The sequence below is a fragment of the Centroberyx affinis genome, unplaced genomic scaffold (genome assembly GCF_046629955.1).
Source record: "Centroberyx affinis isolate AG114_WGS23_722 - 3 ecotype Tasmania unplaced genomic scaffold, CSIRO-AGI_Caff_v1 ptg002820l_1, whole genome shotgun sequence".
In the NCBI taxonomy this organism is placed as follows: domain Eukaryota; kingdom Metazoa; phylum Chordata; class Actinopteri; order Beryciformes; family Berycidae; genus Centroberyx; species Centroberyx affinis.
Genome location: NW_027280964.1, coordinates 35,753 through 60,488, shown reverse-complemented (window position 1 = coordinate 60,488; position 24,736 = coordinate 35,753). Strand labels below are relative to the sequence as shown.

The window sequence follows — 24,736 nt, the reverse complement described above, 5'->3', positions numbered from 1 at the left end:
TAACAAGGGGCAAGCATTAACCAGCAATGTTAAGTTCGTACCTTGGGAGCACGGATCAAATGTTGTAAAATTTGATAGTTAGCCTACTTACAGCTTTTATGGTTATGTATTCATCCGCAGCTGTTGTATGCTAGTTTCTTCGTACTTTGCTGACACTTCTGGCACAGTCATAATGGATGAAGAACCAGAGAGAGCCAAGCGGTGGGAAGGAGGCTATGAAAGGACATGGTGAGAGCCCTAAAACATGTCGATAGACGTACAGTGACTTACTTATACTTTGACTATGCGTTGTCAGTCAGCTCAGTGTTGTGGTATATATTCTCCAATAGGGAAGTGCTGAAGGAGGATGAATCTGGCTCACTTAAAGCCACCGTGGAGGAAATCCTCTTCCAGTCCAAAAGGAAAAGGTGTGTGTGAATTTTGAAATAACGGCTATTGTCGGCTTCAGTCCAAAAATATTGGTATCTGCCTTCAAAAATCCATATTGGTGGTCAAACCCTAGAAGAAATCCATTATTACTCCAAAATGTTCTTGTTACCATAAACTTATTGCTGCTGTGTTTTCCCACTTAGAGTAATAGAGAGCCATGGACAAGTGAGGCTTGGAATGGTGAGTGGGCTCCACCTCCCTTTTACAGACCCTTGCTCCACTCCTTATCACAATTTGTTTACTGTCCATATCTGTCTTTGAAAAGTAACCTGAATAAGATTTTCTTAAAATACATAATTGTCAAATAAATTATGATAATGACCTGTGAGCTGCTTTCTGTTGGCATATTTTGGCATCTATATTTTCTTTCCCTGCCACTTTTAATTATAGCTCGAATCCTGAAAGCACAAAGCAAATCACTGAGCCTACTATTCGTAATGGCAGCAGTTATGCTGCGTTCCAGAGATGTCGGAAAGTCAGAAATTCAGATTCTGAAGATTTCACAGCCCCAAGATTTCTAAGATCTGACATCACAGCAACATGGCATCGTACACTGTAAATGCTACACATAATTATTACTTTTAACATGTTTATAATCCTCAAAATGCGCTTAGATTTTCAGCATCACATGGCCTTAAATCTATCACACACTTAAACATACACATTTGAAACATAAAGTTGCACATACAGTTGCTAATGCTCTGTGCTAATGTTGTGAATTATCATTGGCATAACATTAGCTGTTGCGTGGAATTAGTAATTTTTACGTTAGGCAAATTCCATCTTGCGGGCGTTTCTTTTTCTCAAGCTGGACCAATGGAACACACCAAGGTTGGAATTATAACCTACCCAGGGAATTTCCAGCTTCTGACTTTGAATGGAGCGCAGCATTACTGTATTTGGTAGCATTAGGATGTATCAATACCACTAATTTCAAGATCATTAAGGATGTCCTATGCTTTAGATGCGTCACCTCTATGTGGTGATTGACTGTTCAAGAAGTATGGAAGACCATGACTTGAAGCCAAACCGCCTCACCTCTACTCTAAAGGTAGGGATTTGTAGCAGAGCCATAGGACCTCAGACATTATATTATTATGTATGTTTTGGATTGGCCAGGACATTAGCTGTGAAGCATCATCCAATACACAGCTCTCTTTTCCTCCTCAGCTGATGGAAGCTTTTGTGGAGGAGTATTTTGACCAAAACCCCATCAGTCAGGTATGATTCCAACTCTGCTAGTTCCTTAAATGTGCAGGAGACTCTGCCTTATTAGGTCTATCATGATTTTGTGCTTGTTTTTTGATGGACTGTATAGAGCAGTGGTTCTCAACGTGGGGTCCGGGGACCACCAGGGGTCCTTGAGTGGGTTCCAGGGGGTCCCCAGCAAATTGATGAATTGTTAAACTTCAGCATTATTTCATTTACAAGAAGTTAACACAATTAGAGAATGTAGAAGAATGACTGTTCTGATCATAGTTTCTCTGTTATCTCTCTACCTACAATACAGATAGTCATGGAATTCTGGGCAAAATCATATCTGACAATAAAAATATTCTCAGATTTGGGTCAGAGAGACAAAATCTCATCAAATGGGGGTCCGTGGCTCTAATGTGGACTAAATTAGGGTCCTTGATATGAAAAAGGTTGAGAATCACTGCTTTAGTCAGCTCAGTTAACATGAACAAACAGCTGGCTTTGTTAGCTAGCTAACTAGCCAGTAGGTTACTTATAATAAAGGTAACACGCTACTACAAGCCATTACTAATGCTAGCTTCTACTAGATATGTTAGCTAGTGTGTAAATCAGATGTGTTATCAAGACAGTGACCAGTTAGCAGCTGACATTATCTATATTCAAATATTTGTATTGGCTTTTTAAATGCAAAAACATACAATCGATGACACCACAAACGACATCTACAAGATATAGAGAAAATAAAAACAATGATAAAACAAATACAAATTATTACACATATTACAGAGATTGTCAATCAATTAGATCGTAGTCCTATGTTTCAGTGTCTCTAGCAGGGAATTCCAGGTCAAAGTAGTACAAAAATCGCTGCCAGACTCTATAGAATCTTTGGGTGGATCCCCTGGTTGAGTATTTCAGCCTCTCAAGCTTTAAATGCAGCTGACATTATCTAAACACAAAAGATGTCAGATGTATCAGTGATGAAGCCCTAGTCAGTTCCAAGTCAAAAACAGCACAGACATTATTTATTCAATTCCATTTGATACAGCTAAGTTGAAAGTTTAGAAACGTGAGGACGTGCGCAAAGAACGCTCTGAGCGACTGCAGGATAGCCATCTTGCATACGCGTAATTAAACTAAACTATGTTTCTGCCCTAACAGCCTGTATTGTGTTTCCTGTGTGTTTAGGTGGGTATTATTACCACAAAGAACAAAAGGGCTGAGAAGCTGACTGACCTGGCAGGTGAGCATCTTCTAAACTGCTGAAGTCAGTCTGCACCCCACAGTGTGAGCATTTAATACTTAAAGGAACGCTTTATTTTGAATTTTAACCTATTATTTTTCTATTTAAAAATGACTACTTTGGCTTTACTGATATCACCTTACAGGGTTTCTAGGTGTTGGAGTTTGAATATTCCAGATACATCTTGATGCCCATTGGCGCCACCGACATGTGAAATTGCATAGTCCAGCTTTGATGTATTGATAGTTGCTGTTCTGCTTTGCCACCAGGGAACCCGAAGAAGCACATTACTGCCCTGAAGAAAGCGGTGGACTCCGTCTGCGTCGGAGAGCCTTCTCTATACAACTCTCTCAGCCTGGCCATACAGACTCTCAAGTAGGTTCTGCAGCCAAACGCACAGACAGTGTGCACATTTTAGTTTTTGTTTCTACGATGTCGGTGAATATCGCTCACCTCATCTCTTATTACGTCTCTCCTCGTATGAAGACACATGCCTGGACACACCAGCCGGGAAATCCTGATCATCTTCAGCAGCCTCACCACATGCGACCCAGCCAACATCTATGAGTTGATCAAGGTACGGTCACATCTTAAACCCGTGTATAGAGATTACAATGTCGGTAATCGGAATAGACCCAAAAAACCTCGGGCCGGATTCACCAATGTGTTCTTAAGATAGATCTTGAGAAATGACGTAAGAGGAAATTTTAGGAAGTTCTTAAGAAGGCTCTTAAGTGCAATTCCTCAATATTTTCTTAGTAACAGTCTCATTTCTTAAGAATTTCTTTAATCTTGCTACTTAAGAACTTCTCAAAATAGGACCTGAATTAATTCTGGTTAATAAACTTTAGGCTTACTGCCATTGAGGCTAGGAGGCTAGGAGACAAGGCTAGGAGACAAGGAGACAAGGCTAGGAGGCTAGGAGACAAGGCTAGGAGGCAATCCAAAGTGCTTCCATCTACAAAACAATTGGGGAAAAACCTATTTAGGGCAACTAGGGCAAAGATTTAAACATTGGTTGCTGTTGGTAACTGTAAAATTTACTAGTTTATTTTCAATAAACATGAGACAGAGGCCTACCTGACCTACACTAAATAAAGCTTTACAATAAATGTTCATCTTAATGTTAGGTGTAGGGGAACCTATGAAGACTTTGAACTATAACCTACTTGTCTAAAATGTGTTTAAATATGATATTAGAGTCTTACCTTTTCACTGTAGGAGTTTTAAGACAGGTGAAGGGCCGTCTTAAAGTTAAGAAAAAAATCAAGAACCAATTAAACAACTTTCATTTCAAGAATACCATTTATTCCTACGTTTTTTCTTAGGAAGAAACATAAGAAGAAAGTTAAGAAAATATATAAGAACTGTTTTTGAGAATAGCATTTTTTCCTATTTTTTTTCTTAAGACTAAAGTTAAAAAACAAAATGGCACTTGAGAAGATTTTTTTTTCTTAAGAGGGTTTTGTGAATCCGGCCCCTGATCAGTGCACAAAGGACTATGCTGTTTATGTGTTTTGTTTTGTTTGTTTTTTTCAAACTAAACTATGTCATTAATATATTGATCATTATTTTTTTTGTGGCCACAGTTCTAGTCATTCTGTTCATCCTCTCTTAGACAATGAAAACTCTGAAGATCCGGGTGTCGGTGATCGGTCTGTCGGCGGAGGTTCGGGTCTGCACAGTGCTAACCAGGGAGACGGGGGGGTCGTACCACGTCATCCTGGACGAGAGCCACTTTAAAGAGCTGCTGATGCTCCACGTCAAACCCCCTCCGGCCAGCTCCTCGTCTGAATGCTCCTTAATCCGCATGGGTCAGTATGCACACATGGGCACTTAAAGAATGGGATCTTTCAGGGTTTGTTTTTTTGATGCACAACTTCAATTTCAGCTGCCGTTTATTGCCTTTTCACTCATAACTTGCTGCTTTCTGCATTTCACTCTGTTGACATCCAAATATGACTTAGTGGTAGGGCTGCAACTATTGAATCTTGTATTTCTATGGAATCTTATATTAAATATTAAAATAATTTATAATCAAGAACACCTTTTCAACATTTCAGAGTAACAGAATTTATAAAAAAAATCAAAATGTAAATTTTTTTGGTACAGTGAACAAAAGTTGCATACAGTGTATCTATCAACTAAATATGATCGCCCAATAAACCAAACATATTAAGCTTTTCAAAATGTGAAAAACACAAACATATTTTGAATTAATTTAACTGTATTTAGGGGTAGAACAATGGAATATAGGTTCATTATGCTGTGCAGTCTAGGCTGCCATTCTTACCATTGATTACGTAAAGGGGGTGTATCTTTACAAAAGGGTAATCAAATGGTTTTCATGATTTTACACTCTGGGATGTTCGTTATTCACAGTAAAAATTAAAAATTATACTATTTGCTCTTTTGATAAAGTTGTATTTAGAAAAAATGTTAGACATGGTAATGATGTAAAATTGTAGGAAAAGCAAATAACCCCCCCATTCAAAGTCACAATTAAATTAAAAATAACTTTTTCCAATTGTTGGCTAATTCTGCATACATATTGTACACCTATTAAAAAAAATAAATGTCAAATTTACAAAATTGGTATTTTTTCCCTATTTTATATTAAAAAAATCCAACCAATAATACCATCACAGATTTTTAAACAATCTAAATAAATATCCCCAACATTACAAATTTCAAAGTGACAGAGTAGCAACAACACCATTGAAAACCCTGTTTCTCGGTGGCTGAATTTATTCATTTAGAAGAATCTGGAATTTTTGAATTTCAAGATCCCTCCCTGCATTATGCCCCACCCCAAAAATCCTGTTTCAACGGGAAATACGTCTAATTACGGAAGTAAGACACCATGGAAATGCCGTTTCATTGTGACTTTAATACATCCATGGAGACCATTCTTCTCCTTACTCTTCAAGTTAATGGTGGATCACCCATGGAGGCAATAGGTAGCAAATCACAATATTCAAAAACGTCTCCGAATTTTTTGATCCCCGCGTCTCCTCAGGTTTCCCCCAGCACACCATCGCCTCTCTGGCTGACCAGGACGCCAAGCCTTCATTCAGCATGTCGTAAGTAGGAAAAAGGGCCAAAAAAGCCTTCTGATTAAACCCACTGTCTGGGATTGTGAGCAGCCGCTGTGTGCCAGAGTGCGTTCTTATTGTTATCCGCTGCTCTTGCTGTGTGTTTTGCAGTCACTTGGACAGCAGCAGTGATCCAGGTCTGTCCCTCGGAGGCTACTTCTGTCCTCAGTGCCACGCCAAGTACACCGAGCTTCCCGTGGAGTGTAAAATCTGCGGTACGTCTGGGAGGATTCGGTCATTTCTCTACATGTGTGCGTCGACAAAAGATACGATTAGATGAAAACTTGAATGAACTGAGTCGTCGCAGCAGCAAAAAGTAATAGGATATGGAAGGGAAACGGTACAATATAAGCAAAAATACAGCAAATTGGGGTGACGCAAGCAACAACTTCATCACGTGGATGGGAAGTTTGGGGAAAAACCATGGATTACACATTACTAGGATGTGCAAAATAACAGTAGTAGGACCAGTAAGTAGGAATACACACAAGTATTTGCGTGTGTATGTAACGTAAAAATATACCACTGTTGTCGGGCGAAAACCTTGTATCTCCAAAACTTTTCAGGAATCAAGAAAAGCAGCCTTGTTTTTAGCTTGACCACCATGCACTTTTGAGTTGATCCAATTTGTTTTTGAAAAGGTTTCATACACCTACGGGTCGTAGGATTGGAGAAATATGGAATCGTTCATGTAAAATTGTAAAATTGGAGTCACATTTTCTTCACCTGACAGCGCAGATATGCAGTATGACATCTGTGGAATTATTTATAAAGTGTCAATATACGTATATGCAGTAATTAAAAATAAGTGGGATATTTATTGGGATAGTTTATTATGTCAAAATGACAATGTTCTAAGTTCTCTTAAAATTTTCATTATATCACTGAATTCACTATTACATTATGTTCTTAATCGTTTGATGTTTTTTACCACTATTCTATTCCTTGGCCATAAAAAAAATCAGTGTAGACAAAGTGTTTTCAGTCCTATCATAATTAGTACAAAAACCCACCCCCGCTGGTAATGGAGGAAAGAAAAATGGCCTCCATGGCTGATTGGTACCATTTCTGCAGCAACTGCAATTGTTCAGATCATCAAACGGCACGCAATTGTACATGCACTGATGTTGGTGCTTTTGCGCAAATATGAATGATTAACATAATTTAATTTTACCTGGACTAGATGCTGATTTGGATATACTAGCCGTCCCCTTATCAAAATGGATGGAGGTACCGTCCATTCAAACCAGCCACATGGCAGTGTGCAAAAAACGCATGTGCATGTTCGATCGCTATACTTGCTACTTTGACTGAAGTGTGTATTCATGTATGTGTGTGTGTGTGTGTGTGTATGGTCTCGTCTGGTCTCCAGGTTTGACTCTAGTGTCGGCCCCCCACCTCGCCAGATCCTTCCACCACCTCTTCCCCCTCGAAGCCTTTACAGAGAGTCCAGTGGAGGAGCACCAAGGAGACAGGTGGCTCTAACACGCACACACACACACACACACACACACACACACACACATATTCACATTGACTCGCACATACTTTTGCGTATCTGAAGCAGTTGTTGTTTTGTTTCAGGTTCTGTCAAGCTTGTCAAGGACAGCTGAAGGATAAAAGTGTGAGTAAAGCAGCTGAATTAGCTGATTTTCTATAGAGCCAAGTGATGATGTGATGGTGACTGACATCTCTCTCTGGCTGTCCTCTTCATATCAATAGAGATGATGTAATGTACCCTCTGGCGGCCATGTTGTCGGCCCTCAGCTCTTGGCAACAGTAGCTAAGAACTGGTTAAGTTTTCAAATGTACGACTCCGTCTCAACAGAATTGACCAGCCGGTTAATTTCTGTGCTGTTTTTGACTGGGAACTGATCATTTCATCACTGATATATGTCACTGATTTCGTGTTTAGATAATGTCAGCTTGTTAGCTAGCTAATCATAGTGTCTGGTCAGCTAACCATCACTATCTTGTTAGCACATTTGATTGTACTAACTCACTTATTGTATTGTGGACAAAAGCGCCTGCTAAATAACATAATGTAATGTAAGCTAACGTATCTAGTAGAAGCTAGTGTTCAAGCTGGTTCATGTGGAAACTGACAAAATGACGTTATTGCGGCCAAAACAACTGGGTGCACTGGAGTTGGCTGGTGTTTTTTAAAGCATTTCTTACCGTCACCAAATCCTATGAAAATAACAAAATCAGCAATGATTTTGTTTCGCTAACAAGTCTCGTCCATGTAGCCGTAGCCCAATGCAGCCATGTCCCAGCAGCCATAGAACTCCATTGTATTAAAAAAACGAGATAGAAAACGTGGCTGTAATCACGTTGTAATCTCAGGAAAGTAGTTCTGTAGGTTGTGTTAGAACATCTTTTAACTCTGGCAGCAGCATGCTCCAGTGACAGTGACTTATCCAACACACCGATCCTCCACTTCAATCTTGCTTCTGTGATACCGGGTTAACAAGAGCCGCACATGGCTAGAAAAACACTGTTGGTCCAGTGAGCTCCTTAAAGCCAAAGTGTAGTCAGGCTATAATTTAGGGGCACCGATTATCAAATTGGGTTTGTTACACTTATTTTTAAAACTCTCGTCACATAGTCGACATACATCTGTAACTTTCTTACATGGAGTTGTTTTTGATGGTAATTTATCCATTTTCACATCACTTGCCTCTGATGTACACATACTGTATCTTCCCACCAGAACATCTTTCCCAGGTATCTCTCTCTTTTTTTTTCTAGCCTAGTTATTATATGTTTAGACCTTACTTGATGTGGTTGATAGCTGACATTTTCAAAACCTCTTTTCCTGCTCCCTCTATCTTTCTGTTTATCTAGGTGTTCAGCTGTCCGGCATGCAGAAGTGTGTTCTGTGTGGAATGCGATCTCTTCATCCATGACTCATTGCACTGCTGCCCCGCCTGTATTCACGGTCAATGCGCCACCTAAGGCTGGGAGGATTAACTACAAGACAGAGACTGTAACATGCTCAGAGGCCATGGGGAAGCTTGGGACTGGAGTTAGGCCGATTATATTGGTTTGCTGATTTTTATCCACCTTTATTAAAAATCAGATCCGTTCCATCATACCTCTGATATGCATATGATACAGTTTGATTACATATTTATTTTAGAATTGATCAATACTACACTGGTTGTATATGGGAAGCCCTTAACCTGACCTGATTCTAATGAAACATTTTGATAAGATTCCACACGACCAAGTATACGAATATTATTTTTCTTACTATTATTATACTTGCATTTTTGGGGAAATTTTTGGAGCATGAAAATGGTCACATCTAAAGAAACTGAATATTGGCACAAAATATTGGCAGCTTCCAAAATGATCAGAATCACTGTTGTTCAAACCTGAAAATGACCATATTCTTGCTAAAGACAGTGGTGAGCTAGGCTGAAGATCCTGTCTGGTCAGAGAACTGCATCTGAGCTGCTACAGTGTGTTTTTCTAAAATGATGCATAATTTTATACATGTCATAAATGATACATTTACATTGTTTTTATACAATTTGTCTTTGTACAAGAGTTCTGGATTGTGACATGGCAGGTACCAATAAAACTCAAATGCATTTATATTTTTTATAAATGCTATGATTAAAAAAAAAAAGTATTCATCATTCTCAAAACACCTTTACACAAATGCCCAAATCATTAATAAAAAGCCTTACAAATACAGTGGTCATGATATTAACAAGATATTGATTGGCCCCTGAAGTGACTCTAGACTACTGACTGGAGTAAGAGTTTTAGTTTATTGTATTAGTGGGAATATAACTGATCATTTAGATTTTTATTATCTTGGACTATTGACATGAGTGGATTTGCTGCCATGTTTCCTGCTTGTTTTCATATCCTATTTGTAATTACCACTAGGCTGATGTGAATTTTTTTTTTTCCCAGTTGGCAGCTCTAATTACGGTAAATCTGACATGACCTGTGTCTGAAACAAAACTATGTTGGTACTGCATTGTTAAGCACTATCGTAGAACAGGGGGAAAGGTTATGATAAATGTATGGTCAAATACTCAATTGTTAAACATGCAGAAGGACTGAGGTTTTATTAGATAAATAGATGGCTATTTTAAGTAATAAGATGCTTTAAAAGCAGAGTTGTTCACATCATGTAACTAACCTCTCAACCCTTTGCAATATTGAAAAAAGGGAAGATGTTTTCATATTTTAATGTTCTAAGAATTATTCCTGATGACCCAGAAGAGGGCGCTCTACTACAGAGCTAGTAGTTAGAAACAAACTTTTGGATGATTTGACATGATCATGTATGTTGTGTCAGAGACTTTTAATTCTCTGGTTGTGTAACACTGAAACATCAGCTCATTTAGTTTTAGTTTTAGTTTATTTGCACATTTAAAAAAAAAAAATCAGACAGAGAAAAAGTAAATAGAAATAAAGTTAGATGTGCAGGTGAGGTAGAAACCCACTACGGGCTTATCTAAAATATTACAATTTATTTTTCCTCTGTATTTACTTACTTATTTACTTGTGGGAAGACATGTTTGATTGGTTGGAGACAATCTTGCTATATTTCAAAAAGACAGGCTTTGTTATGAATCACTTATTACTGTTAAGGAAATCCTTTATTCACAAATCAAATGTATAAAAAAAACTCTGTGTGTAACCATTTTAGATCACTGAAATCTATGAAGAGGACAAATGCAAAAGTTTTAGTGACTTTGAGGAGTTTGATGTTGTGGAAAATCCCTAGACTGCTTTATTAGTCTTTAACGTATCCTTATTTATTAATATTTTAAGTGGGAGGTATCCATTTTGTTATGTCGTGCCCGTGTTCTAAGTAGATTAACCTGACTTTCTTTTATAGCCTACCAAGTTATTGTTATAATTCCAACAAAAAAAAACTAAAGAAGAAGACCGGGGCGGGGCGATGTCGTCATTTCCGGTCCGTCATGTAACATCTACTGGCGGGAACTTGCGGACTCACATCACTACTGACGCAGAGTACAACTATTTTCCTTGAATATTTGGATATTATACCTGCATATTTTAACAATTCAGTTCGCTCCACGGGTGAAAATGTCCCGCGTCCTGAACTGCATCGTGGCGGTGTGTCCTGACCTGGGTATCGGTAAGAACGGAGACCTGCCGTGGCATCCCGTCAGACTGAAGTAAGTCGTGTGGATAGACCGTTATTTTAAAATGAATGGCTGGCTAGTTCGGCTAATGTTACGAAACTATAAAAATGTCTTTAATGAAAAGTTCTGAATTGGAGTAGAAGCTATACTGTTTAAACAAGAAAGAGCATGATAGCTTAGAATGGTCAAGCTAGCTCGCAAGCAAGCAGCACGTCAGACTGGTGAATACAAATGTATCAACCTTGTCTTCATGCAAATATTGAATTGTATCTCCTCTATTTATAGTAATGAGTTCAAACATTTCCGGAAGATGACGACGACTCCATCTGTGGAAGGTAAGCTCGTGACGTGGTTTTGAGCAAAGTCCATCCCTTCCACTGGTGCTGAACTAATTCTTACCGCACAACATTCTTAACATTAACATTTAACATTCGTTTCGACAGAGTTGTCAGTGACAATGTTTACATGGGCAGCAATAATCTGACTAATGCCCTTATTCTAAAAAAAACAAACAATATTCAGATTAAGCTGTTTACATTGGTTGCTTATAGATCTATTCCATTCATATTCCTGTTTACATGCATAGTCCAATTAATAGGACAAAGGAGAATCACTGGAGCACACAGACAGTTTAAGCCTTTATTGGTGGTGCAAATAGATTCCTGAGCATGGTGACAGTTTGAGCCTCACCCCAAAAATGTTGGGACTTCATTTTTTCTGATGTCAGTCATTAAGCAGTTGTATTGCCACTTGTGTCACAAAAAAAATGTGAATACTCCATGTCTCATTGCAATTATGCTTACTCCGCCTATGATCTTATTCGGGTTAAGGTAATCAGAAAATGGCGTTTATATGGCAATCTCTTATTCAGAGTATTGTCTTAATCGGGTTAATATTGGTTTATTGCTGTCCATGTAAATGTAGTCAGTGTTTTGGACAGCTGAACACGAACTGGGTCGAAAGTTTGCCACAGTAATACTTGTGGAGCAAGATTGTTCATGGTATCTGCAGGCCCAAAGTTTGAAGCGGTCTTAAATGAGCTAAATTTAAAATGTCTTGTTGTTTGACCGTGTTATGGCGGGTTTCCTTTTTCCTTTTTCCTTTATACGTTTCATTCTGATGCACATGAAATTAGAGGTATTGACAGATACACTCTGTAATACGCCTATTTAGTTGAGGCAGAGTTTGAAAGTAAGGTGAATGAAATAAGGAAAATGTGAATGGGACCAGCAGTAGTGCTGCTTTTATTTATTTTTTTATGTTGTATTACTTTACCGCACTTCCAGTTGTAAGTTTGACCCACATCATCCACTCTTAGATCAATACAGGACAGGATTAATACAATACAACAAACATGTTGGACATAATGTCCCTTAACATAAAATTTGCTGCTGTCCTTTATCTTATACTGCCCATTCATAGTTTCACAGCTTTGATTAGATTTTTGTTTCTAGATTTTGATTGTTCAGTTGGTCTTATATTCAATTTCAGGTAACATCAAGAAGACTTAAGTCTAGCTTTGTGAAACCTGCAGATACCTTGATGTTGTGCGGACCTACTTTGAGTTTGCATGACATTGTTTTTGCCATAACATACTTAAAATTGCCTGCATATTTTTTTGCATACTTAAATATATTATTCACTTGTGAGTTATTAGCAGCAACAAAGCGACAGCAATATCCATGTGGTCCATGCCTAATACAAACTGGATTTGATGCACTGTACTATGTTTCTGCCGACCAAAACTACTTTTTTCATGGTCAGTAATATAGTCAAATTATCATCACGATTTGTCACTCATAGAGAAAGATGCTAACGTCCTTTACCTTTTAAGGTCAGAATCCTGACTTTTGTTGTGTCACATATCAACTGGACTTTGAGATGTTGATCCTCCTCCCTGTCGTCCTCCAGGGAAGCAGAACGTGGTGATCATGGGCAGGAAGACGTGGTTTTCCATCCCAGAGAAGAACAGACCTCTGAACAACAGGATCAACATTGTCCTCAGCAGGGAGCTCAAGTATGAAACATCCAAATTTATTGGAAATAATGCCACACACTAATATGCACAATTTAAAGCCTTTTTACTGCACTGATAGATTGTGAACATCCATCTAAATCTTTGTACTTCACTGTATCGGTGTTCAGTTTGTTCAGATCCCATTGTTTACTTGCATAGTGTTTACCTAAAATATACCAATCTGGAACCTTTATGTATTGATTTATCACTGATTTATCAATCTCTTACAGTCAAATATATTTCAGCTTTCAATATTGAGTTGAAAGGCTTCTCTGCTGTTCAAACTTAGTTAATCATTAATGCAATACTTCACTTTGTAAGCTATCAACCCCACATTGAGGTAGCAAAAAGAGCAGTAGACATCTACCCCAAAGTGTGACCCCCCCCCAACCCTCTCTATTGGTAATTACCAGAGGTGGGGACTCAAGTCACATGACTTGGACTGGAGTCAGACTCAAGTCACGGTTTTAATTGCTTGAGACTTGACTTGTTGCATGAAGAGAAGACTTCAGACTTGACTTGACTTGGGTTCTGGTGACTTCGGACTTGACTCTGACTTGTACTTTGATGACTTGAAAAGGTTTCTAAAGTCTTGACTTGAGATCTTGTGTTTGTGTAAATGACTTAGATTGAAAGTGATGAGATTTGTTCCAGCAGACGACTGAATTTAAATTCTGTTTTCTGAATTTGTATGGAATGATTGAATTTATTGAAGTTGAAACTGATTCTAGAAATCAAACTCATGATGCTCTTACCAAGTTTTTATCCTATTAAAACCATATTGCATTGAAAAGTCCTAGATATTTAGTTTTGTTTAAGGTATTAAATTGATACTGGACTCTTGATTTGTTCTGACTTGACTTGCTGTTCTACATTTAGACTTGAGACTTGACATTAATGACATGGACTTGACTTGGTAATCTACATTTAGACTTGAGACTTGGCATTAATGACATGGACTTGACTTGGTAATCTACATTTAGACTTGGGATTTGACTTGAGACGTGTGCCTCAAGACTTGAGACTGACTCAGGACTTGATCTCTGATAATTACAAATAGGCAAATTTACTTATTGAAAAATATGATACTGAACACAGAAACAACTGACTGAGGCTGAGGTAACCAGCATCTGTAAAGCCTCCACAGGCACTGAAGAAGCAGATGGAGAACGCAGACAATTTGCAATAAAAAAAACAAGTTACATCCTATTTATTTATTGCTATTATTTTAATGTGAAACATTGCATATTGCAGCTTAAATGTACCAAGTGATATTATCAGCAGTTATCAGGACAGCCAGGGTCGGAGGTAAACTGCTCAGGAACTTGTATACAGAACCTAAGCACTGCAAACAAAAATCTCAATGTGAAATATTGCTTAAAAGTCAGCATCACCCATTTGTCACATTGACTTGAATGAAACCCTGGTTCTCCTCCAGAGCGCCCCCCGCAGGAGCCCACCACCTGGCCCCGGACTTCAGCTCCGCTCTCCGGCTGCTGGACACCCAGCTGGCTGACCAGGCTGACCAGGTCTGGGTTATAGGAGGCAGCTCTGTCTACAAGGTACAGCCTACAATACCCAGGTTTCCCACTGGGTCCTGGAGGTTCTGGAATATCATGGAGGTTTGAGAGGTGTATTCCAGACAGGGGAAGTCAGGGAATATGATACATTTTTTTGGGAAAGGTAGGGAATATCAATTTTTGGCAATTGATTTGACGTACTTTGTCGAGATAGTAGATATCCCTCCAAGTTGTAAGGTATTTTATTCTATTTTCTCTTAGTACACATTCCTCCTCACATATTCTTTATTTTCATTTTGGAAGTTTGCATTTCTCAAAAAAAAAATGTTGAACATAAAACATGTTCTTCAATATGAGTTTTACATTTACACAGGTAACCAAGCTTGTAATGATGTAGTGTGTAAGTGGATCATGTTACTACAGTATTGCTTGTACATTGGTCTTTGTTTTTAAGGCTTGGTTGAAAACTCCTGCGTGACTCAGCCATCATGAATTGACGATGAATTGACCACGGAAAATACCAATCAATGATGTTTGATTTTTATTGTCAGTGTTGGTGGTTAATGGTTGTAGGACACAACATGTACACTCACTACAGCTTCTGTTTGTATTTCCGGTTGGCTGCTGCGGGCTCCCCAGGAGATGATGGAGAGCCCGGGGACCCGAAGACTGTTCGTCACCCGCATCCTGAAGCAGTTTGAAAGCGACACGTTCCTCCCTGAAATCAGCACCGACAAATACTGCCTTCTGCCAGAGTAAGTTCAGTTCGATATCGCGTTGGAAAATGTGTTGGTGTGATCCTAATAGTGTTGCTGGGATACAAAACAGGAGCCAATCAGCTTTCGCAGACCTTGTACGTGATGTTGTCAGCCTTTCCCATATATGGACTTCTGGATCTAAAGCGATTTCTTTATGGGGGATAATGAACAGACTTTTCACATAATCATCCCTGTCACAGTCTGTTTAACGCAAGATGTCTTCACCTGGATCCACTGAAATCTAAACAATAATTTTGCTAACACCGGCGGGTATGTAATTTGAGAAAACTACTTTTTTTTTTTTTTTTTTAATTTTCAGGCTTATTTGGAGATGAAGTTGGTCTTGAATTTGATTTGACTGGTATTAAAAAGGTCTTAAGTTTTAAATGTAACTTACAAAAACCTGTTGTCACCCTGTTTATGATTTGCGCTTTCGTTTTTGTTTTCCCTCAGAAATGCAAAGGGATTTTTTTTTGTCATAATTATCTTCATTCAGATTTTGCTAAAAAAATAAATCGTGATAATATTGAACTGTGAACCGAGTATCGTGCATCAAATCAAAACCATGCGCTGAATGATTCATTACATCCCTATAGTTTGTAAAACTTTATTCTTTATCATGATACAGTCTGCCTCTTTAAAAATTGTGTGTGTGTGTGTGCGTGTGTGTGTGAGGGCGGGGGGTCATGGAAACGACTAGCTGCTATTTACTGTTTTGAGCCATTTTACTATTCGCTCACTACAACATTTTATGTTTGGAATCGGTGTCCCTGCCTGGTTGTGAATGGAGGAATCATTTTATTTCTCTATTAAAGCTGACTCACTTTTCATTATCAAAGCCTCATTTGGCTCAGTGGGGTTGGAGCATATCAAAAAGCAGATATGGAGCAAACACATTTACTTTGAAAAGTTAAACATTACTATGGCACTAAAACACCCAAGTGTTTTTTTCCCCCGGTACCTTCCCTCCATGCATGTCGTGATAATACATTTGTGAGCAGCAGAAATAAAAAATGAGGAACTGCTGTTGAGTTTTTAATACACTTCCTGCCCTAAAACCTTTTACATTGAACAGTGTGTATACAAGGATGACACATATGGCTTATTTCTCCATACAGGTTCCCAGGCGTGCCACAAGGCGTCCAGGAGGAGAACGGCATCCAGTACAGATTTGAGGTCTATGAGAGCGTCAACCAATGAACTGAAATAGTACAAAAACAGGCCAGCCTTCTGATTTGGTATCATTATGTAAATGGCAGTAGATTACAGTGTAAATAGCTTTGAGTGCGTATGAAGTGATTTGTACAGTATGAGGTCACACTAAGCTGTATTTTTTTTTTCCTCAGTTGCAATAAACATTGATTTTCAGATATCTCTGCGAACCAGTAATCCCTTAAAATAACCTTACATCTACATGAATTCACCCCTTAATTCATGCAACCTCCCCTTAAAATGAGTAAAGGGAGTTATTAATGGAGTAGATCCCATCAAAACAAACAAAACTTAATTTTTGACTCATTACTTTAATGTGAAATTCATCAGAGACGGGAACTTTCGAGTAATAACTCATTCATAACCCTGTAAACCTGCACAAAAGGCATGAAAAATCCCTTAATTACTAGTGTCTCTGTGAATCAACCCATGAATAAATCCCTTAAAAACCCATGATACTGACCTTACCTTTTTAAAGCTATATTATTTTTATTGGATAATTAATGTTTATATATTGAGAAATTAAGGACATTTCAGGGATAAAATAAAGGGTTTTAGTTTCATAGTGTGTTGTGATACTTTTAAGATCTCTAGACTTATTTCATCATTTTCCTGCCCAAAAATTCAAAGTATTCAGTGTTTCCCCCAGAATTAACTACAGCAGATATTTCACGCTTTCCGTAAGTATGGTTGGTTATATTAGTGTGAATATAACTGATCATTTTGATTCTTAATCCCATGAACTGCTGACATCGGTGGTTTCCCTGCTATGCTTATTCTTGTGTTGACACACCTAAACAATTTAGGGCTGCAACTAACGATTCTTTTCATTGTCGATTAATCTGTCGATTATTTTCTCGATTAATCGATTAGTTGTTTGGTCTATAAAATGTCAGAAAATGGTGAAAAATGTGGATCAGTGTTTCCCAAAGCCCAAGATGACGTCCCCAAAGATATTCAGTTTACTGTCATAGAGGAGGAAAGAAACCAGAAAATATTCACATTTAAGAAGCTGGAATCAGAGAATTTTGACTTATTTTTCTTAAAAAATTACTCAAACCGATTAATCGATTATCAAAATAGTTGCCGAATAATTTAATAGTTGACAACTAATCGATTCATCGTTGCGGCTCTAAAACAATTCATGGGAGATCATGGGAGGTGGGAGATATTGGAGCCCATAAAAAAACATGACTTACTTACAATTACCACTAGGAGGTTGATGTGAACGTTGTTTCACAGTTGGCACACCGTACTTAGAGGAAATCTTACTAAAACTTTCTACTTGCCAACTAGCTCATGTTAGTTAAAGTAACAAATCTAATACCGCAATATACTCAAGTTTCAGGCAATGGAGAATCGGAAAACAGATGTAGGCAGCTCCCATTGTAGTGTAACTGTTATTGTGTTGAAAGGACGTCTTTTAATTGCTTTCTGGATTCTACTGGTGGAGATTGTGTATTCCCTGTGTGCATATTGGACACACTCACCCATTATCAAGCCAGCCCATAATTCCCCACCAGCCTATCCTCTTAATTGACCTGAAGATGAGCCTCGATGCTGCACACGAGTACAATTCATTCACCTGCTCATGTTGATGACTCATTTAAGACCATTACAGAGACGAGAGCCTCGTATTTCTGATGAGGCATTAGGTAAACTCTCGCCCTACATAAGCACCTGTTGCTGTGGAGAGTTGAGAGGGGCGTTAAAGCTTCAAATGGAACAGAATACAATAGATTTATTATTATATAGACCCAGTATAGTATGTTAAAACCGTGAAAAACACTTGTCTACACTCTCATAGGACTCTTAAAGGAAAAATCCACCCTGAAACAGCTATTGGTGATGTACCTTGCATTCCTAGGGCCATGTTTGGTGGTGTATTAGCCACAATTTTGCTCCAACGTTCAACAATCATACAGGGATCATCAATAATCATACATCATCGTAGAAGAGGCAGAGACCAATTTCTCCACCAACAGTAGCCTCAATAGACCAGAATGCAATGCAGCTACAAGTCGTATTTTGAGTAAAGTGGCATGACTCTTAGTTTTCTTGACTGGATAAAGTCTCGCTCTCCTATCACTATTGCTCCTGCTCTCTCCACCTATACAATAGAGCTGCAACGATTAATCGATTAGTTGTCAACTATTAAATTAATCGCCAGCTATTTTGATAATCGATTAATCGGTTTGAGTAATTTTTTAAAGAAAAATACGTCAAAATTCTCTGATTCCAGCTTCTTAAATGTGAATATTTTCTGGTTTCTTTACTCCTCTATGACAGTAAACTGAATATCTTTGGGTTGTGGACAAAACAAGACATTTGAGGACGTCATCTTGGGCTTTGGGGAAACACTGATCCACATTTTTCACCATTTTCTGACATTTTATAGACCAAACAACTAATCGATTAATCGAGAAAATAATCGAGAGATTAATCGACAATGAAAATAATCGTTAGTTGCAGCCCTACTATATAATAGGGCTGTGCAAAAAAATTGATACAGCTGAGTATTGCAATATTTTTTTCCATGATACTGTATCGGTTTTCCAGCCCCTCGTATCGATACGTCAAAAAAAAATAATGTTTTAAACAGATTTAAAATGTCCTTAAATTTCCCTCAAATCCCTTTGAATTAAATAGTTTTGACTCAATTTGTCCACTGAGTTATCAATATAATGTGATGTACATATTAGACTACCCAGGTGGTACACAGCAAGTTGTATTTTCAGCTCTATTTTTAAATTTTCAGTAAATTATGCAGAGTATTGCAATGTATCGCAATGTATCGTGATTCAATCGTATCGTGACCCATGTATCGTGATACAAATCGTATCGTGAGGTCCTTGCCAATACCCAGCCTTAGTATACAAACATACAAATTTAAAGCAACATGTTCACGCCCCTTCTTTTTGGATTGTCCAAAGGCATTCTGGGAAACTGGAAACTAACTGAAGCGGAAGTAGACACTTGCAGGTTGAAGGAAAGTGGCTTCAACAAAACATTTATCACAACGTATCATGCGAATCAACTTCTGGAATGTACTGAACCTCACAAATCGATCACATATAACAGGAAGAGGATCCAAGGGGGGAGTTTTCCTTTAAATTCCTTGGCAGCGCTGACGACTCCAAAGTTAGGAGTTTTTTTTCTTGTCTTTTCCCATCATGGGCATCTGATGAATATGAAGTGAGTAAAAGCTCCGTCTTGTACAGTCTTCAGCTGAATAAATTTTTGTCTGCAGCCTTGAACAGCCCGGTGACGCTGGCAGCGGTATCGTCATCGCACAGATCGACAGTCTGAATACACGAGGGTGAAAAGAGTCTACCTGCGCACATCCTTTACCAAGACCACTGTCGGGCACTGTGGCTGTTCACAATAGGACGGGCTGTCATTGGCTGCGCGCGTTCCTGCTACTCAGACGCCATAGGCCGGCCTTTCACTTTCATCTGGCGTGTCCTCTATAAACGCCTCCGTCTTCCCTCCATCCCTTCATCAGTCACTCGTCTCCGCACTGATGTCTGATTTCCCTCATTTCCTTAATGGTTCCTTCTGCATTTGTAAACTGGAAGTGAACTATCAGATGTGGGATTACAAGAGGAAACGCACAAGATTTTTCACAATTTAGAATGACACTACAAGTTCAGGTAAGTTTGGGCATACACAAACAAAATTTTATGTTTTGTGAACCGTATAGATGAGTATTACTACAATTTATGTTATTGTATTGTTACTGAAAATTTGTGTGAAAAATTCTCACTGTATGAGAGTGTAAAAGAATGTTTTTCGAAAAAGCATACACATTATTTGTCCTCAGCATACTGCAGTGTATATCTTACTTTAATGTCTTTGTTGTATTTATGTCATGAAATGAGGATATTTCATTGTCATGTTGAATGGACAAATCTGTGAATGTCTGAGAGACAGCAACATGAAAATATAAATATAGATGAGTGACAGATCTCATAGTCTCTTAAGTGGGCATCATTTGGAAGGTGTGTTATTTACAATGACTGCCCAATCTAAATGTAAATTTTGCTAGGAAAACAGTACTTTTGACACACCATACGTGTTCAATGTGTTACGACTGGAAAATGAGGGACAGCAGAAGAGGGAGATTTTGATTAAACTGTATTTTTTGTCTGAATAGGAACAGATAGGGTTAATGTGTGTCAGGTGAATTTCCATTGTGAATGCTCTGGAGAAGGTAGTGTATTGTTTAGACGGGGTATTGTGCATCGTATATAAATTAAATCTTTGATGAACTGATGAACAAAGTGTGAGGAGAGCATAATTCAATACTGCCTATGAGTAAGATGTACCCAGCTTTGTTGTGTTTGGCCTTGTATATAGCCTTCCACATCTATGTCTAGCTCTTAACACCCACAAATACATGTATACCTACTAACCACCAATATTTGTACAAGGAATAACGTGTAAATCTGTTAATTTGGGCAGCAGTTAAGGCAGGGATTTTTGATTACCTAGATAACTCAGGAGCAAGGAATAAAAAAAAAGTGTCTGGCCTTTACATGCAGAGTGATAAAATGTTATGGAATGACATTTTCTCTCCTGCCACTCAGGCCTATCATTAGCTATTCTCTCTGTACTGGCACAGGTTGAAGGCCAGGCCCGACCCCTCAAAGCACCAATGGGGGTTTGAATGTCACCCTGCAGAAAAGGCAGCTGCTAACTGAGGTTAAAACCTCCTACTCTCGGCACAGATAACTGTCCTCCCAAATGAACTATCATTGCGTTGTACAGACACATAACTGGATGTTATATCCTACCATGTACACCTCAAACTGTGGAAGTGGAAGAGGCAGGTTGAGGGAAAGTTGCTACACCAAAAAAGTAAATGACAACACAACACACCACAAAGTAACTCCTGGAATGCACTGAACATCACAGCTTGATTATATCCAGCAGTGTAAGAGGATCCATGGATGGAAATGACCTTTAACAGCAAACAAGAGACAGGACTCAAGTACAAATTTGGAAATGAAAATACAAGGCTGTGCAATTATTCTGATAATCCACTTACTGCTATAATTTGTTCTCTCTCTCTCTGTTGGTCTTACAGCTGTATTCACACTCCTTCAATTGGTTACTGAGCACTAGCTAGAGATATCTTTGTAAGTGGGCCTAGCTCACCAGCCTCCCACACACATTTAACCTGTTAAAATAAGTAATCAGTCACATCAGTGACACACAGTCTTGGATGATAGAAACACAAGGCCATATACACAATAGGCTTCAGAACTGAATACAGGCAGTCCAGGAGAGGACAATAAAGACGTAATGTTCCTACGTCTGAAGCCGGACGGAGGAAGGAGTAGGAATAAGAAAGTACACCCACTTTGGATTCTATGGTTTTACATCTTAGGACATAACTCATCTAGTCCTCACCAAGTTGTAAGAGTAGATTAATCTAACCACATGTGACTCATAACACACACAAATTTTACTTTTTACTTTTACTGATATTATGTAATCAGCCAAGAGGCTGGTGTGTTCACTCTCATCCATTGACATGGCCGCCGAGAGGAAGTGGGCTACACTATGCAGCCGATACATGTCCATTCAGCTTCTGGTCAGAACAGGGCTTAAACACTGACTATTGTAATCCTAGGTTTCACTCACACCACTATTATCTCCCAGATCCAAAATCTTATCAAACTGGGGTCTGTGGTCTTATGTGTGTCTATTTGGGAGCAACCACTGCTGTGCACCTGAAGGACCACATCTGAGAACTCACTGTACTTCTTATACTGTCTTGCAGGTGTTGACAACAGTGCAGCTTTGGACACATTACTGACGAACCTTCTTTAAAGACACTGCACGTGATTTAGAAACAGCCAAGATCCTTACTATGGATGAGTCAACGGAGGTGCGAACAGATGGCAACTCTCTGCTGAAAGCCGTCTATCTGAGTCGTCTGCGTCTGACTCGGCTGCTCCTGGAGGGAGGGGCCTATATTAACGAGAGTAATGAACATGGCGAGACGCCCCTAATGGTGGCCTGCAAGACACACCATGCAGACACACAGAGTGTACCCAAACACAAGATGGTTCGGTAAATCCTATCAAAATGTATTAACACTATTGATAATTAAAAGCATGCGTTTTTCTTGAAGATTATTAGCTTCCATTTCAGGAGTGAGCTGGTCTAATACATGTGATCTCTACCCCCAAAAGGTATCTTCTGGAAAGCGGTGCTGATCCAAACATCCAAGACAAGACAGGGAAGACAGCTTTGATGCATGCATGCCTTGAACTGGCTGGAGCTGAAATTCTGTCGCTCCTGCTGAGCAGTGGTGCTGATCCAACTTTGGAGGATCACGCAGGCTTGTCGGCACTGGTTTACGCAGTCAACTCGGGCAACAAGGACGTCCTCAGGATTCTGCTGGATGCTTGTAAGGCAAAGGGCAAGGAGGTTATCATCATCACCACCAACAAACTGCCATCTGGCCATCAGATGACCAAGCAGTACCTCAATGTCCCCCCGCCTCCTGATCTGGAGGAGCGTCTGCATTACACCCCAAAATCTTGTTGCATGTCTCCATATGAGATCCAGCTACGCACTCCTCCACAAGGGTCTTCGGCAAGTGCTTCTCCCCTACCTGGTAGCCCTCTTCTTGGCCTGAGGGATCCCCAGTGTTTAGGCTCGGGGCCTGGTCTAGCCCCATCTCAACCAGGTTCTCCAACCCAACATCCTAGTCCATTACGAGTTCCCGGTGTGGATAAGCGACTTAATCTCCAGAGGCTACACTCAGAGCCGTGGCCAAAGAGTCCTTCTTCCCTGCTCCTGCAGCAGAGTAAGGCCTCCTCACTTACAGAGGAACTGGTGGACATCACCCCTGAGGAGGAGCTGTCCTTCAGAGTCAGTGGCCTCGCCTTCCATGGTAGACCTCCAGCTGTTTCTCGCCACCACAGCATCGATGTCAAAGATGCGACTGGGCTTCTGAAAGCCCTAGAGCACATGTCTGGTAGTGAGAGTAGGGGGGGAAGCGGAAGGAGAGGCCTTGGTAGAAAGATGTCATATGACAGTGCTGCAAGTTCACAACATTCTGCGTCACACCCAAACTTGCATCAAGATGGAATTTTACCCTTTCCCCAAGAGTCCCATCCTGTGGACAAAGATTCCTCTGATTGTCTGCCACAAATGAACATCTCCAGTCTGCAAAATGTAGTCCGCCGGCGGAACATTGGCATTGACCACTACAGTTCTGACTCCCAGCTGCCACAGTTCGGCAGCTGCCATCCAGATGATAGCTCCAAGAACGGCGGTGGAGCTGGAGGCGGACCAGAAAAGCGCAAGCTAGTCAACAGCAGGTCGTCCACCCTGTCTGGCTCCAGGGAGTCTCTGGAGAGCATTGTCCAGAGACGAGGTGCTGCTGGGCTGGAGCGTAGAGGCTCAGGGGCCCTTCTTCTGGATCACATCTCCCACACTCGACCTGGATACCTGCCCCCTCTGAACCCCCATGCTCCTATACCAGATATTGGGGTCAACCCCACACCTTCCTGCCCCTTGAGTGGAAGCAGCAAGACATTGAATGGAGTTCTTCCAGGGTCAAAGCCTATTCTACCCTGTGCCCCTCCTTTTCCAAGGGATCTGAAAGCCAAGAAAACTTTATTGAGACGCCACTCAATGCAAAGTGAGCAGATAAAACAGCTGGTCAACTTTGAGGAACCTTTTGGACACTAGAAGATAATATTGCACGTTATCAGGAGGAAATGCATGTGCTACTACCAGTGTCAAACGTTGCTGCTCTATACCTATGGTACCATTGCTGATGTCAGTTAATGTTCCAGCATGCTACAATACTGCAGTATTATCTGCGCTTTAAAGACCAAGTACAGTGAAAGCATTCTGGGCCTGCTCCTGATGCGATCAGACTTCTAGAGATAGACTATCTTCCAAACAGTCAGAGGGACCTATGGTATGACTGCATCACAAATACAAATTTAACATTTAGTGTGACACTGTGCACTTTAATTGCCTGACATGGTTCTTGGATTTAAAATAATAGATTGATGAGCCTGCTCATTAAAGCATTTGTGGTCCTATCAAGTCCTATCAAGAGTGCTGTTAAGACGCTTTAATTGAACAAACAGAGCT

At 39.6% G+C, this 24,736-nt stretch overlaps 3 protein-coding genes across 9 annotated transcripts; all 3 read left to right on the top strand.

Annotated features, from left to right (window-relative positions):
• The first annotated feature begins 125 nt into the window (after nt 1–125).
• Nucleotides 126–9,556, top strand: gtf2h2 (general transcription factor IIH, polypeptide 2). 7 transcript variants are annotated; one of them, XM_071536068.1, is made up of 14 exons: nt 126–228; nt 330–407; nt 573–609; nt 1,394–1,480; nt 1,600–1,650; nt 2,815–2,869; nt 3,139–3,244; nt 3,356–3,446; nt 4,488–4,573; nt 5,887–5,952; nt 6,076–6,179; nt 7,337–7,439; nt 7,549–7,588; nt 8,812–9,556. In XM_071536068.1, the coding sequence occupies exons 1-14, from the start codon at nt 128–130 to the stop codon at nt 8,920–8,922; spliced, it is 1,116 nt and encodes a 371-aa protein (XP_071392169.1). In that variant the 5' UTR covers nt 126–127; the 3' UTR covers nt 8,923–9,556. The 7 variants fall into 7 exon arrangements, with proteins under 7 accessions (XP_071392169.1, XP_071392167.1, XP_071392166.1 ...); XM_071536066.1 differs by having other exon boundaries at nt 4,488–4,683; nt 5,889–5,952; nt 6,076–6,176; XM_071536065.1 differs by having other exon boundaries at nt 4,488–4,683; nt 5,889–5,952.
• Nucleotides 9,557–10,924: 1,368 nt separating this feature from the next.
• dhfr (dihydrofolate reductase) lies at nt 10,925–16,893 on the top strand. The gene is made up of 6 exons (XM_071536075.1): nt 10,925–11,135; nt 11,388–11,437; nt 13,014–13,119; nt 14,558–14,681; nt 15,279–15,394; nt 16,516–16,893. Exons 1-6 carry the CDS (start codon nt 11,044–11,046, stop codon nt 16,595–16,597), a joined length of 570 nt encoding a protein of 189 aa, XP_071392176.1. The 5' UTR covers nt 10,925–11,043; the 3' UTR covers nt 16,598–16,893.
• A 5,594-nt stretch (nt 16,894–22,487) lies between these two features.
• Nucleotides 22,488–24,322, top strand: ankrd34bb (ankyrin repeat domain 34Bb). Its single transcript, XM_071536073.1, has 2 exons — nt 22,488–22,690; nt 22,813–24,322. Exons 1-2 carry the CDS (start codon nt 22,488–22,490, stop codon nt 24,320–24,322), a joined length of 1,713 nt encoding a protein of 570 aa, XP_071392174.1.
• The last annotated feature ends 414 nt before the right edge of the window (nt 24,323–24,736 follow it).